Raw genomic sequence first — 15951 nt, forward strand, 5'->3', positions numbered from 1 at the left:
CAAGAATCTAATCTGTCTTCAGGGACTGACTTGTGTTTATACCGAGTAATGAAGGGATATTAAAGAAGATATAAAACATCCTGCATTCAATGCCAAGAGATCACAGCATTTACACACACTGCATTTTATAATTGACACAAATGCTTGTTTTAGATTGTAATGGCACTTCAAAAGACAAAGACAAAAACATAGCCAGGGATTTCATCTCCATAGAGGAATTTAGTAGATTTTTCAAAGACACGATTTCAAATGGGCTCGCAAAAGTCCTCAATTTTGAATTTTTGCTTAGCATTACCATTGCTATGGTTACTTTGGGATCTAGGCAGATGGACTCCGTGAACATACACAGAGACCATGCCTGCATGTAGGTAGAGGAGTCTGCCTGCACAGTTCTATTTGCATGTTTGTGACTTTGGACCACATGACCCGAGTGTCTGAGGAACACATAATGTTACCCAAATCCAGTAGGGTTATTCAGCAACCCTCCAAACCAAAAGTAATCAGAAGACCTTTCTGAACATCAAAAGATGGCAAAAGAAATCACAAAATTCATACAACAAAGCCGATGGATATAAAGATAATTAATAGCTCTGCAGAATAAAAAAGGACAGCTTACTGTATTTACAGATTGTAAGCAAGAGATATACAGAACCAAATCAGCATAGTTTGTCTTCAGTTTCTAAATACAAGGTGAAAGCAATATTTTTATCCTGGGTTTTGTTGTTCTTGTTTTACAGAGCATTTCTTTAATGGAGTTTCTCCTGGACATCACCTGCAGTAACAGAGTATGTCCCAGAAAGGAAGCTGTTTGTATGTAACTCGTGAAACCTCTTTTTCTGCTGTTATTTCTGAGCCAAGCTGTCTTAATGTTCAGCAGAGACATAAAAGAAATGCAAGAATGTGTGCATTTCACATCACCAGAGAAAGGGTACCTGACCACAAAATTATTACCCATACTAACTGAGATATGCAGTAGGGGAAATGTGTATGTGTATGGCTCTTGATGCCAGCCTTGGGCTATAGCTGCAGATTAATTACTCAGAGAAGAGCATGGAGGTAAAGCCAAGTGTGTGTTCCTCATTAATAGCATAAAGAGAGCTACTATGGGCAGGTGTACACTAGAAACTTTTGCTAGAATAGCAATGTGAGAAAGGGAAGGGGGAGAGTTGTATGACATTTTTATACTAACAAAAGTCCTGATGTAGATATAATTATATCGGCAAACAAGTGCTCGTCGGTATAACGTATATCACTTCCCTGAACAAAGTAAGCTAAACCAATAAAAGCATTCATCACAGTACAGGCTGCATCTTAACTAGGAGGGTTTGCTAATAGTTTTTATAATGTAGACTGAATATATGTGTAGGGGAGATCTGCAGGGGAGAAAACAAACTGGACAGCAGAAGGGGAATGCATTTTAGGTCTTGTCTAGATTAGGAAATGCTATTGTGTTTAATCATGATTTTTAACAACACAGTTAGCCAACACAGACTGACCAGGGCTTTGTGGTCAATGCAGACAAGTCATGTTCATGCTATCAGCTAGACTTCATGGTAAATTTTATCATATCAAACCCAACTTGTCCATAGTAATGCTCAGCTAACTGAAGGATTGCAAATGATGAAATGCTTGCTCAAACACCATACTTTCTAATGTAGACAAGGTCAAAGGAGAACATAAGTGGGTAAAGGAAGCATGCATCACTCACTCAACAGCCTAAGAATATAATAGCTGAGATGACTGCTATAGAAAAATCTGCAGGGTGGGGATAACAGGGAACGTGTGTGGGAGGGAGAGAAGTAGATTGCCTGGGGGAGAAGTGGGGAAGGAATATGTGATGTGATGGACAGACAGAGGCATGTTCTGTCCTCCAGATCAACAACTTTATGTGTATAGCAGGGCTAAGCAGTTCTACTGGCTGGTGGGAGATGTAGGGGAGAAACGTGTCTAGGAATCAAGGAACAGGGCCTGATCATGGCCCTAAGCAAGATTAAACACCTATAGGCTGTTTAGTTGGAGATTTGTTGGGGAGGAGTGTAGAAAACACAGGTACTGGGACAGGTGAGAAGGGGGAGGATAAAATGTGTGTACTGGACAGGAGAGGAAGTTTCTGTAGCTTGACTAAGGGTTCCATTGCTGGGTGGGAAACCTGCAAAGTGGAAGGCAGAGGGAAGTGAGCAGGGGAAGATGAGGTGTGTGTGGGGATGGGGAGAGTTGTGACTCCTTTTTAGGAGGCTGAAGGAGAGATGCAGGCTGTGTATTTCTGTTGGTGGGCTAGGGCAGGGGCTCAATGCATGTCTAGCTGCCTGGGGCCAGAGACACAGGGCATGTGTCCTGTGGAGGTGAAAGGGGTGACTGTGTGTCTGTCTGGGGGGGTGTCTGTCGGGATGTGTGTGTGTCTGTGAGGGTGCCTGTCGGGGGGTGAGTGTGTCTGTCTGTTGGGGGGGTGAGTGTGAGGGTGCCTGTTGGGGGGGGTGAGTGTGTGTTCTATGGGGGGTGAGTGTGAGGGTGCCTGTCGGGGGGGGGGGTGTGCCTGTCAGGGGCGTGAGTGTGAGGGTGCCTGTCGGGGGGGTGTGCCTGTCGGGGGGGTGAGTGTGAGGGTGCCTGTCGGGGGGGGGTGTGCCTATCGGGGGGGGTGAGTGTGAGGGTGCCTGTCGGGGGGGTGAGTGTGACGGTGCCTGTTGGGGGGGGTGAGTGTGAGGGTGCCTGTCGGGGGGGTGCCTGTCTGGGGAGGTGTGCCTGTTGGGGGGGTGAGTGTGAGGGTGCCTGTCGGGGGGGTGAGTGTGACGGTGCCTGTCGGGGGGGTGCCTGTCGGGGGAGGTGTGCCTGTTGGGGGGGTGAGTGTGAGGGTGCCTGTCGGGGGGGTGTGCCTGTCGGGGGGGGTGAGTGTGTGGGTGCCTGTCGGGGGGGTGAGTGTGAGGGTGCCTGTCGGGGGGGGGGGTGAGTGTGAGGGTGCCTGTCGGGGGGGGGGTGAGTGTGACGGTGCCTGTCGGGGGAGGTGTGCCTGTTGGGGGGGTGAGTGTGAGGGTGCCTGTCGGGGGGGTGTGCCTGTCGGGGGGGGTGAGTGTGTGGGTGCCTGTCGGGGGGGTGAGTGTGAGGGTGCCTGTCGGGGGGGGGGGTGAGTGTGAGGGTGCCTGTCGGGGGGGGGTGAGTGTGACGGTGCCTGTCGGGGGAGGTGTGCCTGTTGGGGGGGTGAGTGTGAGGGTGCCTGTCGGGGGAGGTGTGCCTGTTGGGGGGGTGAGTGTGAGGGTGCCTGTCGGGGGGGTGTCTGTCGGGGGGTCTGTCGGGCGGGGCGGGCCTGGCCCGGGGCTCCCTGGCCGCGTGGCGGGGGGAGCCGGGCGGGGGGCGGGCGCGTGTCGGTCGGTCCGTGCGGGGCTGTCAGTCGGCGGGGGCGGGGCCCCGTTACCTGTGGAAGGAGACGGCCCCGCGGTGCCCCTTCCCCTGCCGGTTGGAGCAGTTCGCCGCCGCGCAGCAGATCACCATCTCCGGCCGGCTGGCCCTGCCCCCGCCTTGCCCCTCCCGCACGGCCCGGGCCAGCCGTACAACAAGATGGCGGAGCCAAGTCACCTCAGCTGCCCCCCTCCCCGGGGAAGGGGTTTCCGTGCGGCGGCGCCGGCAGCGAAGATGGCGACCTCCATGTGGCCGCCGCCATTTTGGTCGAGGCGCCGCCACACGGCCCCGTCCCCCGCGAAGGGGCAGCTCCTAGCACCCCTCGTGGGGGTTCCTGCGAGGCGGGGGCGGGGCTCGGATACTTGAGGGGTTCAAATGGCGCTGCTCAACCGGTACGGCCATGTCGGAAACGGGGCGGGGCCTTCCTGGTCCGTACAACACGATGGCGGCGCCCACGGCTAGGCCCTGCCTCTGATTGGCCGCGTGGGATCGCTCGTACGGCAACGCAGCGAGAGAGCGGTCCTGGCGTCAGGCTGATGTCACGTGATTGCGCCTCCCCAGAGCCTGTCGGGCCGTACGGGAAAATGGCGGCCCCCATTGGATGAGGAAGCGGCGCATCTGAACTCCGCGAGCTCTCCTCTCCACCTATCCCGACCGGGACGCTCTGCGGGCCGCGCTCTGATTGGGCGCGCTGGGCTTGCCGTCAGCAGCAGGGTAGGCTGCGGCCTGTGTGGGGCTGTGGACGGGGCAGTAGCCGCAGCCTGCCTGGCCCGGGGCGCTCGGGCGGCGGGAGTCGCGGGATGGACGCAGGTGAGGGGCGGGCCGGCGGGGTCCCCCACAGGCAGTGGGGCGGGGGTGTCAGTCTCCCTGGGTGGGGGGACTGTGGAGTGGGGCTGGGGGTCCCCAAGGCGGGGGTATGGGGGCACTGGGGGGTCCCCAAGGCGGGGGTATGGGGGCACTGGGGGGTCCCCAAAGCGGGGGTATGGGGGCACTGGGGGGTCCCCATGGCGGGGGGGTCTAGGGGGTCCCCATGGCGGGGGTATGGGGGCATTGGGGGGTCCCCATGGCGGGGGTATGGGGGCATTGGGGGGTCCCCAAGGCGGAAGGGTATGGGGGCATTGGGGGGTCCCCAAGGTGGGGGGCGGGGAGGACTAGGGGGTCCCCAATGCAGGCGGTATGGGGGAAACTGGGGGGTCCCCAAGGTGGAAGGGTATGGGGAACTGGGGGGTCCCCGAGGCGGGGGGTGGAGGGGACTGGGGGTCCCCAGGCAGGGGAACCCCAAGGAAGGGGGGCAGTATTTGGTGGGGGGATCCCCAAGGCAGGGGAGTAGTAGGGGATGTGTAGGTGGGGTCCCAAACTGTGGTACACTGGCCTTGAGGGCTAGTTGGCCCCATGGTGATGCTTTTTCACATCTTTCCCCTGGGGCAGTTGTGCACTGCTGCTTGTGTGCAGCATTCGTGTCCCCGCTGGTTTCTTTACTTCCCCCGCAGGGCAAAAAAAGTCTTTCTGACGGGGGAACCTGCAAGAGCAGTCAAGTGCCCCTGCCTACTAGGGATAGTGCAGCAGCAGTCGAAAAAGCAAATAGAATGTTAGGAATAATTTTAAAACGGGATAGAGAATAAAACAGACATCATCAACAACCATGGGCTCAACGCCCGTTGGTTTCCGAAGCCTCCCTCACTGTTTCCTTCCATCTTTCCCTGTCCAGTGCAGAGTGGCTTCATTTCTGTAGACTAGCTCCGCACCAATCTATTAGATCATCTACCCATTCTCTGTGGGGTCTGCCTCTTATTCGGACTATCCATTATGCCGAATACCAGGGTCTTCACTTTCCATTGTTCGTTCTGCAGATATGTCCAAATAGCGGTAACTTCTGTTGTTTAACCTTTTGCAGTAGGTTCTCTTTCGGCTGTATAGAATTCCTATAGAATTCCTCATTGGTGACCTGCATCCATCCTATTCTCAGGATCCTTTTATAACAACTCCTCTCGAAAGCCAATATCCTTCTCTTCAAATCTTTCATTATCACCCATGTCTCACATCCGTACAACATGCTAATAAATACACACATTTTCAAGACACTCAGCTTCGTTCCTAAGCTAATTGCTTTATTTTTCCAGATCTTATCCATCGTTTTCAAACTTGCTGTTGCTTTCACTATTCTAGTCGCTATTTCCTTCTTACAGTCTAGATCATACGTCATGTTGCTCCCCAAATACGTGAACTTCTCTGTGTTCTGTAGTTCAATCCCATCTACATTGATCTTCTTTCCCATTTCCTTATCTCCAAATACCATTGTCTTCTTTTTATCGATATTCATAATCAGTCCATGCTGCTTCCCTTCCTCATTTAGCACCTGCACCGTTCTTTCTAGCTTCTCTTCATCTTCCACGATGATAACTATATCATCCGCAAACCTCACGTTGTTAATTCTCATCCCATGCACCGATATCCCTTCTACCTCCTCCTTGATCTTGTCCATCGCTCTCTCTAGGTGTGTGATGAAGATAGTCGCTGATATCAGATCTCCTTATCTCGCACCTCTACTTGCTCTAAACCAACTTCCCAACTCTCCGCATGTTCTCACCACTGCCTCTGCATTATCATTGATATCCTTATTGCCTCTGTATAAATCCATGGTACGCCCTTATCTTGAATACTACGTATAGATGTGGTTGCCTCATCTCAAAAAAGGTATATTGGCACTAGAAAAGATTCAGAAAAGGGCAACACAAATGATGAGGGGTTCGGAGCGAGTCCCATATGAAGAGAGATTAATATGACTGGGACTTTTCAGTTTAGAAAAGAGGAGACTAAGGGTAGTTATGATAGAGGTCTATAAAATCATGACTGGTGTGGAAAAAGTGAACAAGGAAAAGTTATTTACTTGTTCCCATACCATAAGAACTAAGGGGGTCACCAAATAAAATTAATAGGTAGCAGGTTTAAAACAAACAAAAGGAAGTTTCAGCCTGTGGAACTCCTTGCCAGATGATGATGTGAAGACCAGGACTTTAAGAGGGTTTAAAAAAGAACTAGATAAAACTCCATTCAACTGAAGAAGCGGGTTGTGCCCACGAAAGATTGTGATACCATCTACATTTTTGTTGGTCTCTAAGGTGCTGCAAGACTATTTGTTCTTTAAATTTTTTCTAGATAAATTCAGGGAGGTTAGGTCCATCAATGGCTATTAGCTAGGATGGGTAGGAATGGTGTCCCTAGCCTTTGTCAGAAGCTGGGAATGGGTGACCGGAGGGAGATCACTTGGTGATTCCTTGTTCTGTTCACTCCCTCTGGGGCATCTGGCATTGGCCACTGTCAGATGACTACTGGGCTAGATGGACCTTTGGTCTGACCCAGTCTGGCCACTGAGTAGTCATTAACTGGTTAACCGATAAGTGATTGCTTATCGATTAACATATCCGTTAACCTAATCAGCACACCCTCTCCCCCCTCCGTGTGCTCTGCATTTAAAACTCAGATCATCAGGCTGGCTCAGTGCCAGCCTATCAGTCCAAGTTTTAAATGAAGGGGAGCAGCCTGCCACCTCGTGCTGCTGCCTCTGTATCAGAGGGATACAGGTCTGCCGTACTGCGGGAGCTGGACTGTTCAGGGAGCTGGTTTAAAAACTGGCTCACCCCTGCTGCCCCACACTGCTTCCTCTGGGTATGTCTACGCTTGCACCCTCTTTCGATAGAGGGATGCAAATGAAGACATTCGAAATTGCAAATGAAGCTGGGATTTAAATATCCCACGCTTCATTTGCATATTCGTATTATGGCCCTATTTTGAAATAACAGACGCTGTTAAGACGTGGTTATTTCAAGAGAAAACCCTTCTCTTGAAATAACCGTTATTCCTCATACAGTGCAATTTCGAATGCCTTCATTTGCATCCCTCTGTCGGAAGAGAGTGCAAGTGTAGACATACCCTCTGTTAGAGGTAGCGGCAGCCCCTGTCTGCAGAGAGCCCAGCCCAGGTCCCATGCAGAATCCTCTCACCCCACACCTGAATCTCCTCACACTGAACCCTCCACACTGGGATCCTGCCTTGACGAGCCTGCTTGCCCCACACCTAGTTTGTCTGGCGCAGAGAGGCAGGGACCCAGGGTGTTTCTGGGCAGGCCCAGCCCTTGCCCCGTGTCAGTCTTTATTAAAATGTGATCCATGTTATGAACAACTTCTACAGAACTTGGCATAGGACGCCCCTCGACCGTGCACACTCCCTGGGCTCCCCCGGTAGCTGGGGAAAGGGCCGTGGCTCACATTGGAAGAACCAAGTCTCTCTCCTAAGGGGATGAGGAAAACGTGTATGTAACTAGGTGAAACGCAGGAGACCGAAGGGATAGCGTGTTATCAGCTGACAGCCAATCAGCAATGGGCACTGTTGCTTTTAAATTTGGCAACTCTTACATCATTTTTATACCCATAAAGTGCCTTGAATTGAAGTGGACACTGTCCATCTTCCTCCCCACCCCGCCTTGTGCATGGCAGTTGGAAAAGGCTGGGTGTATGGGCGGAGTGGGCATAGCCTGCTCTTACAGTGGTTCAGCATTTGAAATTAACTTGGTACCACTCCCTGGAAGCAGCATTTCTTGTTCCACAGGACACCCTGCTTTCTTCTGCAGCATGGTGTGTGCGTGCGGCCTCCTTCACCCCATATTGCCCTTGCTAGTTTACAGACTTCAGAAAAGGTTCCTCTCCAGTTTCTTTTGTAGTGGGGGATGGTAAAGGGCCCCTCACTGCTTCAGTGGGGCTGGCTTGACTGTTCTGGTTATGAAATTACGTGGAGCAAGAGCAGTTGGCAGTACAGTTTTCCTCCGCTCTCCCGATGGCGTTTACTAGCCCTGCTATGGAGCGATCACTGCCAGAAGTTGGTTGTGCTCTGAGTGTTCGTTTCTTGCCTTCTCAGCTCAGAATGCCCACCGGGTGAAAGGCAGGGCCAGTTGCAATAGTGTGTTTTGCTATGGGCAAGTGTCCATTAGGAAGTGGACTGAGACCGACTCTTTGCAAACGAGCATCTGACAGTCGCCATATGATGATCATTTTGATACCTTCTTTCCAGGCCCACATGTAAGTCACTGCCTCAGCAGTGGAAGACTCCATCTCCAACTCTGATTAACACTCTCCTATGCCATTCATCCCCTGCTTATTTCCCTCTTGGACCCATAGCTCCTATGCTCTTGCCTTCATTTTCCTTCCTCAATGCCAGTATTATGCATCCAGAGTTCTACAGCTATGGCTATCCAACTGGGTCTAACCAGGTCGTTGTTACAGATGATAGAACATTATGTGGTTGCTGTTAGCCTAGTGTGTCTATTGACTGGGAACAAGATGATTAATACAGCAAATAAATAGTATGCAGAGCACATCTAGGTGCTCTCTTATCAATGGTGTGATGTATGGTAGATCCTCTGCTGAGCCTTCTTGTACATCCCTAATTTGTATAATCTCATTTAATCAGTTAACCAGTTAAACATTATGTTTATCTGGTTAACTGCTTACACGTGGGCAGGTGTGGGGGGCTGCTCCAGGGCCAGGCTAGAGCACCTCCCCCCCAATCCAAATGAGGGTTGTTTTCAATTTTTTTCCAACTGTGCGCAGAATAAATGTTGCTGTGTGCATCAAGACGTGTGGATGTGCACCACCAGTAGAAACACATGCTTCCGGCTATGGGCGCTCTGCTAATTAGCTGGATGGCACCTCAGTCTCTCCTGGCCAGCTGGTCAAGCGCTCAGCTCACAGGAACACTTCCCGCGGGGTGGACGGAAGTCCTGCAGCTGCACGTCACTTCCGGGGGTTCTGGAAATGCGCTGGCTGCTTCCTTGCCCCAGGTCTGGGAGCTTACCAGGGGAGTCCCCAGAGGTGCGTGCTGGGACGTCCCTTCTCTGCGGGAGCGGGGAGTCAGGCCTGGAGGGAGTGCGCGACGGGGGCTTCTCTGCTCTATGGGAGGCGTGCGACAGGGCTTCCCTCCTCTCCGAGTGTGTGTGGGGGGAGTCCTGGGAGGAGGCGGGTGCAGGGGACTCTCTGTCCCCACTGGCACCTTGCCCCAGCACCCAGTAGCACCCTTCCCCAGTACCATGTCCCCTGCTCCCACCAGCACAGTTGGGGCCACTTTAGTGAGGCTGGGGGGGGGGGGGGTTGGAGGAGGAGGTGTGGTTTTTTTTTGTTGTTTTGTTTTTTTGCATCTCTCTTGTGTGGCCCCAACTGACTTTTCTGTGGGTCAGTGACCCCTGACTCAAAACAGGCTCCTCACCCTGCTCAGAAATAAAGACAATGCAGAAACTTTTTGTGTTTGACATAATATTTTATTTAAAAATGAAGCCTGGCTAACAAATCCCCAATTGGGGTCAAGCCCCTATCTGGCCGCAGCATCATAACACTCCAGCACCCCTCTCCTCCCAGACTCTAGATCTGAGCCTATCATACACTGGAACCCTCTGCCCTGAGCCCCTCACATACCCCAAACCAAATTTCTGCACCCTCACATCCACAAGGCTGTGGCTTGCTTAGTACCCCAACCCTCCATCTGACCCCAACACTGCCCGGCCTGGAGCCCCCTCCCCGAGCCAGCGTCCCCTTCTCCACCTCCTCCTGCATCCAGATTTCCTCCCAGATCTTGCACCTCTCACCCCTTCCCACCCTCAAATCCCTCATTCCCACCCCAGAGCCCACACAGCCTGTCTCAAGCCAGCAAGGTTATGGCTAGACTGCAGGAGTTTTTCAGGATTCCAGAGATATCCCAGAAAAGCTCTTCCGCACCCAAGGATGCGTTTGTTCTTCGGCTTTTTTTAGTGGAAGAGCAAACATGCTCTTTCGTCACCCCTATATTCCTCTTTCCATGAGGAATGAGGGGACTTCCAAAAGAAGGGTTTTTCTGACATTTGGTCAAGTCTAGACAGGCCAAAAGTTGGGAAAATCCTCTTCCTACAGAAGAACTGGAAACAAAATCAGCAGTATAAGGGTTGGGGATAGCAAGTGATGGAGAGGAGGAGAATAGCGAGGGCAGGCTGGGGCTTCAAGGAAGGGGTGGGATTTTGGGGGAAGGATGGTATCTAAAAGGGTATCATAAGGAGGAGGGAGAAAACTTGTTCATCTTGGCCTCTGAGGATAGACCAAGAAGCAATGGGCTTAAACTGCAGCAAGGGAGATTTAGGTTGGACATTAGGAAAAAGTTCCTAACTGTCAGGGTGGTTAAACACTGGAATAAATTGCCCAGGGAGGTTGTGGAATCCCCATCTCTGGAGATATTTCAGAGTAGGTTGGATAAATGTCTATCAGGGATGGTCTAGACAGTACTTGGTCCTGCCATGAGGGCAGGGGACTGGACTCGATGACCTCTCGAGGTCTCTTCCAGTCCTAGTATTCTGTGATTCTATGGGACGGTAGATCTTGGCTTGTTCTGTCATTTAAAAAGTGATCTTGGGTGTAAAAAGATTGGAGACCACTGCTGTACAACTTATTCAGATCACCCCGTGAGCATCAGCCATTCCACTGAGTGCGCACAAGGAAAATATCCCTTGCTGCACTCACAGACCATGTTTCTGTTGAGTCATCATCAGAGCTTTGATTTCTTATTAAATCTGTAGGTAGACACAAGGAAATGCATGGAGAAGTATTACAATGTTTTAACCTTTGTTGCACTAAAGTTAACATGGGTAATAAGACTGGCTTACGGCACTGAGTGAAAGTCCTTGTGTTTAATAATGTTGTGTGATGGCTGCAATGTGACGTGATATACAAGTCAGAAAATTCTCCACCTGTTTGTGTGCATGTGTGCATCAGTGAGCTAAAACTGAACTAAGAACATTTAATTTTCCAGGTTTAGACTTTAGAAGTACAGAAGATGTCTAAGTTTTCACGCACAATATTAACTTCATCCCTTATGCACTAAAATAGTCTTTGATGATCACATAGGCTACGTCTACACTGGCCAGTCTTGCGCAAGGACATATGCAAATGAGGTGTGGTAATGAATATCACGGTGCCTCATTTGCATACTTAATGAGCCACCATTTTGCGCAAGGGCTTTTGTGCAAGAAGGAGCAGTCTACACTGCTCCTTCTTGCGCAAAACCCCCCTCTTGCGCGAGAGCTGTTCTGCCTGAAAATAAGCGGCAGAACAGCTCTCGCGCAAGAGGGGGTTTTTGTGCAACAAGGAGCAGTGTAGACTTCTCTTTGCGCAAAAGCCCCTTGTGCAAAAATGGCATCTCATTAAGTATGCAAATGAGGCACTGCAATATTCATTACCACACCTCATTTGCATAAGTTCTTGCGCAAGACTGGCCAGTGTAGACGTAGCCGTACTGTTTCTCAAATAGTGCAAGGTCATACTGTTGTTTTACACACTTGCCTGCATCCATGTCTAGGATCCCCTACCACTGGAGTGCTCTGCTTATGCCAGATAAACTGATGCTAGCAGTCATTTACGTACAAGATGCAAACTGACAGAAGCACACCATACAAGACTGTAAGTGCTGCCTTGTATTATGAGAGAAAGTAGCTTATATAATTACTGTCTTAAATACCAGTGCGAAAGGAAGCGGTTGTAGGTTGTGTTCATCCTTTCTCGAGTACTGAACTGTGCAACCCTAACTATTCTCAGTATAATTTTAATGGCTTGTCCTAGGCCAAGTTGAAAGGGAAAAGAAATTCTGTAATCAGTGCTTCTTTGGGGGGATGCTGCTGGAATGGGATGATGTGTCTGGTGCAAGACGTGGCCTTGCTTGGTTCACAGCTCCATGCCTGGAGTCATGAGGCAGGACAGCCCTGCCTTTGTGAGCGTGCACTTTGCAGAGCTGCGAGCTTTGGGTCCCCTTGGCTGCTTAGGCAATAAATGTGCACTGAATGAAGATGGACTGCCCTGTCCAATGTGCCCCTCTGATCTGCACATGCGTATCCATTGCACCGTCTGTCCCGTTCTGAATGCTCAGAGATGCTGGTTAAAATACAGACATTTAAAAGTCAGGGTGCAGAACCTTGTAGCTCTGACAAATCCCAACTGACGTTCCGCTGAACAGCCAAAAGGCTTTGTGCCTGCCTAATTTCCAGCTCTTATTTCCAGCCATTTTGACTCTGAAGCTTTCAAGGAAGCAATTACATCTAGAGTGGAGAAAATACGTTCCCTTGTGTTTTCCCATTCATCTCCTGCTCAGCATTAGCAGAACTGTTTTGTTCAAATGTGTCTAGATATTTGCCTTTGGGTATAAACTAGGGATGTAAAATCCTGGTTAACTAACGTTTAACTGTTAACCGACTAAGCGGGATCCGGGCTGGGGACCGCTCCAGCCTGGCTGCCCATGGGGCTCCCGCCTCCAACCCTGCGCTGTGGTTGGGGCTGCCAGGTGCCCAGCCTGCTCCGGATGCCAGAGCAGCCCTTTGCCTGCAGCTGAGGAGGAGCTGTTCCAGCCCCACCCGTTTCTGGTTATCCTTTCACATCCTTAGTATAAACCAGCTCTGGAGGCTTCCACCCAGTGGGTGGAACTTTTGGAAAGGTGTGATCACCTAGAAATGGGATGTGTAGTGCAAATGCTCTGATAACCCTAACTGTACCTGGAGCACTAGCATGCTGGGATGGGCAACGGGAGAGGGGTCACTTGGTTCCCTATTCTGTTCAGTCCCTGTGGGGCACTCACTCTGACCCAGTGTGGCCGGTCTGAGGTTCTTTGTTTTGCAGAACTTAATAATAAATCCACCTGTGGGTTGCCAATAAGCCAGTGAGTTGCAGGGGGGTTGGGACAGAGAGGAGGAGGTCCAGAGGGGGAAGATTGTTTTTTACTCCAAAATACAGGCTTATGAAAATACCATCTGTCAAAAATAGCACCAGACGCACAGAGACTTTGTGCTATCAATGCTTGTCGGTTGTAGTGAGGAGGAGAAAGAAGATACACCAAAACGTGGCCTGTTGCACGGGTCTGGCTCCAATAATCCTTTTTTCTGCTGCTATTTCATATTAATATTTTCCTATGTAAAGATATGCTCTGCTTGACACAGGGCTGTCTCGGTATGACGTGCAGGCAGGGGCCCTGGGATAGGGGTGACCCTCATGTTCATTCACATGTGATCCATGTAGGGCAGTGGTTCTCAAACTTTTTGGGCTCCAGAGCCCTTTACATGCGTAAAAATGTATGTGGAGCCCCAGCGGTCCACTAGATTGTATGTGTTGTACCTATCGACGTTTCCAGTTTGTCAACCTCGCGGAGCCTCTGGAGATGTCTTGTGGAGCCCCTGGGGCTCCGTGGAGCACAGTTTGAGAAACACTGCTGTAGGGGAAGAAGACTGAGAACTTTGGTACAGGGAATCTACTTGCTTGTCTGTCCAGCCAGGTGTTAATTTGGAATTAGTCCCCATTTATGTAGACAGGCTCCCTTCCTTAACGAAAACTACAGTTTAACCCAGTGATGGCAGTTTGCTGCTGCCTTCGTTTTGTCTTTGACACTCAAATCATGATGTTCCAGGTTGGTTAGACCACGGGGCAGGAGAGCTAAGTGAGGCCTGTGGGGTCACATTGACAAAAACATCTTGTTTGCATTGCTTTTCAGAATGTCATATAGATGAACTTCTGCAGCTAGAATGAGTAGAATGAGTGTTCTGTTGTCGTAGCACAAACCATAGGGCAGCCATTGACAACACCCGTATGATGCTTAACAAGGCTGAGGGCTTGTCTACACAATTAGCTATTGTGTTTTAAATTCATTACCTCACTTAATCTAAACTAACCTTCCAGTGTAGGCAAGCCCTGAATGCAGTGAACCCCCAGGGAAAACTGACTTTGCATTGTCTCTCCTTAATAGAAGTCTATACTGTGTACACAATCAGCAGCACAAACTCTGAGTGAGAGATGGCCGCTGAGCTAAGAGGTTTGACCACAAGTTATGGAGAGGCAATGGAGTATGCTGTGTGTGTGTGTGGGGGGGGGCGGTTTCTTGTCAGTTCTATCACTAGGTAATTTATTGGATCTTGTCTTAGCTAAAACAGTTGCTGAGAATATCTTGTCTGAGCAGCAGAGCTGAGTGAAGCTGTGACAGTTTGCTGTGGAGCTTGCCCAAGCTCATTCAGGAAGAGCACGTTTCAGTTCAGATCACTTTACTCCTCTTCTGACTTCCTTTGGGAGCACTTCCCTTGGCGCTCAGATCAGCCATTCCCAAGCCACCCCCTGGAGTCCTGCTTCTGTTAAAACATCGTCCCAAAGCTCCCAGCAGTAACTCTGACTCTGCTAGTCCTTACAGACTGGCTTGTTCACGCTGTGGGCAGGACCGCAGCCCTGACCGGGAACGCCTTCGCTAGATTGTTTTGTAATCCTGCGCAGTCAGAGCTGGACACCTAGGCTAGGTCTAGACTGCCGAGAAAAGTCGGAATAAGATACACAAATTGCAGTTCCCAATTTGCGTATCTTTTTCCGCTGTTTTTCCGAAAGAAGCTTTTCTGAAATTTGGCCCATCTACACGGGGCCAAAATTTGGAAACAAGTCTTCTTTGGGAACATCCCGTATTCCTCTCACCGAGAGGAACAGGGATGCCGAAAGAACACATCACTTTTTCAGAAACTGTTCCAAAAAAGCGGACACATTCCTTGGACGCGGTCTAGACATAGCCTTACATTAGCAAAGACAGCCGTCTAAGTACTGATCAAGGCTATGTTTAGAGGGAAACTAGCAGAATGGATAATGTACAAGGCCTGCAGCCTCTAGATTGGGTGCCTCAGCAAAGCTCCCGTTGTTTCACATGACTTACTGCGCGACACGGATAGAGGACATTCTCTCCCCTTCCATGGCTGCAGACTCTGTTTTCCTGAGCAAAGACTTTTGCGTGTTTGATTCTAACGAGGGAGCAATTTTGAGACGCCTCAGGGGTCCCTCTTTGAGAGGGATTTTTAGCATCCATGCTGACTTGATCCTAAGCTTCTCACCGCACCACCAGAAAGAAGGGACCCTGGAGAAAGGGACTTGTTTGTTAATAGCACATCTGGGCATTCTGGAAGGGACAGTAAAGCTCTTGCTTCAGGGCTTAAATCAGCCTCAGATTCTTAGAGACCGGCCTGTGTTGGGAAGGGGCAGATTATCCTACATCTGTGCCTATTACAAGGCTCTCGTATCTTCCTCTGCAGCGGCAGGGACTGGCCACTGTCCGAGACGAGGTTCTGAACTAGATGGGCCTTAGCAGGCTTGGCAGTTCCTGTGTATTGGCTCTATCCTGAGCTTTTCACAGCTTGCTGATTTCATCAGAGCTCTGAGGTCCAGGGGCAGAGCACAGGAGTGCACCGAGACCTGCGCTCTGACCCTGACTGTTAATGGCCCGCTGGAGGACCCTTGGCAGCTTACGGCACTGCTCCGTGCCTCAGTTTCCCCTCTGTAAAATGGGGGTGACAATACCCGGCACCTCGGTAAAGTGCTTTGAGATGGAGGGTGGAACGCATTAGGTAAGAGCGAGGCGGTGTTTGCTGTTAGTGTGATCAGCAGAGCTCTGGCCCATCGACGGGTTCCCAGAGCCTGAGATTGTGAAGCGATCCATCCTTCGTGAATGTGTCCTCCATTATTTTAAAGTGGAAAACCCAAACCCTCCTCC

General features: G+C 50.6%; 2 protein-coding genes across 11 annotated transcripts in view; one reads left to right on the top strand and one right to left on the bottom strand.

The window, feature by feature from the left end:
- THAP4 (THAP domain containing 4) overlaps window positions 1-3559 on the bottom strand; it is a 75532-nt gene extending 71973 nt beyond the window's left edge. For 5 of the 6 annotated variants that reach the window (XR_012906156.1, XM_075937167.1, XM_075937168.1 and 2 more), the window contains exon 1: window positions 3407-3534. Coding sequence is in view for 5 of the 6 variants with exons in the window: in XM_075937167.1 (XP_075793282.1) it covers window positions 3407-3483 (77 nt within the window). In the remaining variant the exon portion in view is untranslated. Of the gene's footprint in view, window positions 1-3406 lie in introns of all 6 variants that reach the window. The other variant, XM_075937165.1, reaches the window with a different exon arrangement.
- ATG4B (autophagy related 4B cysteine peptidase) overlaps window positions 770-15951 on the top strand; it is a 41940-nt gene continuing 26758 nt past the window's right edge. Inside the window, exons 1-2 of one of the 5 annotated variants that reach the window (XM_075937172.1) lie at window positions 4073-4200; window positions 11758-11858. Coding sequence is in view for 1 of the 5 variants with exons in the window: in XM_075937175.1 (XP_075793290.1) it covers window positions 4191-4200 (10 nt within the window). In the remaining 4 variants the exon portion in view is untranslated. Of the gene's footprint in view, window positions 786-3967; window positions 4201-11757; window positions 11859-15951 lie in introns of those variants that run through there. The other 4 variants (XM_075937174.1, XM_014569584.3, XM_075937173.1 and 1 more) reach the window with 4 other exon arrangements.

The sequence above is a fragment of the Pelodiscus sinensis genome, chromosome 10 (assembly GCF_049634645.1).
Source record: "Pelodiscus sinensis isolate JC-2024 chromosome 10, ASM4963464v1, whole genome shotgun sequence".
Classification (NCBI taxonomy): domain Eukaryota; kingdom Metazoa; phylum Chordata; order Testudines; family Trionychidae; genus Pelodiscus; species Pelodiscus sinensis.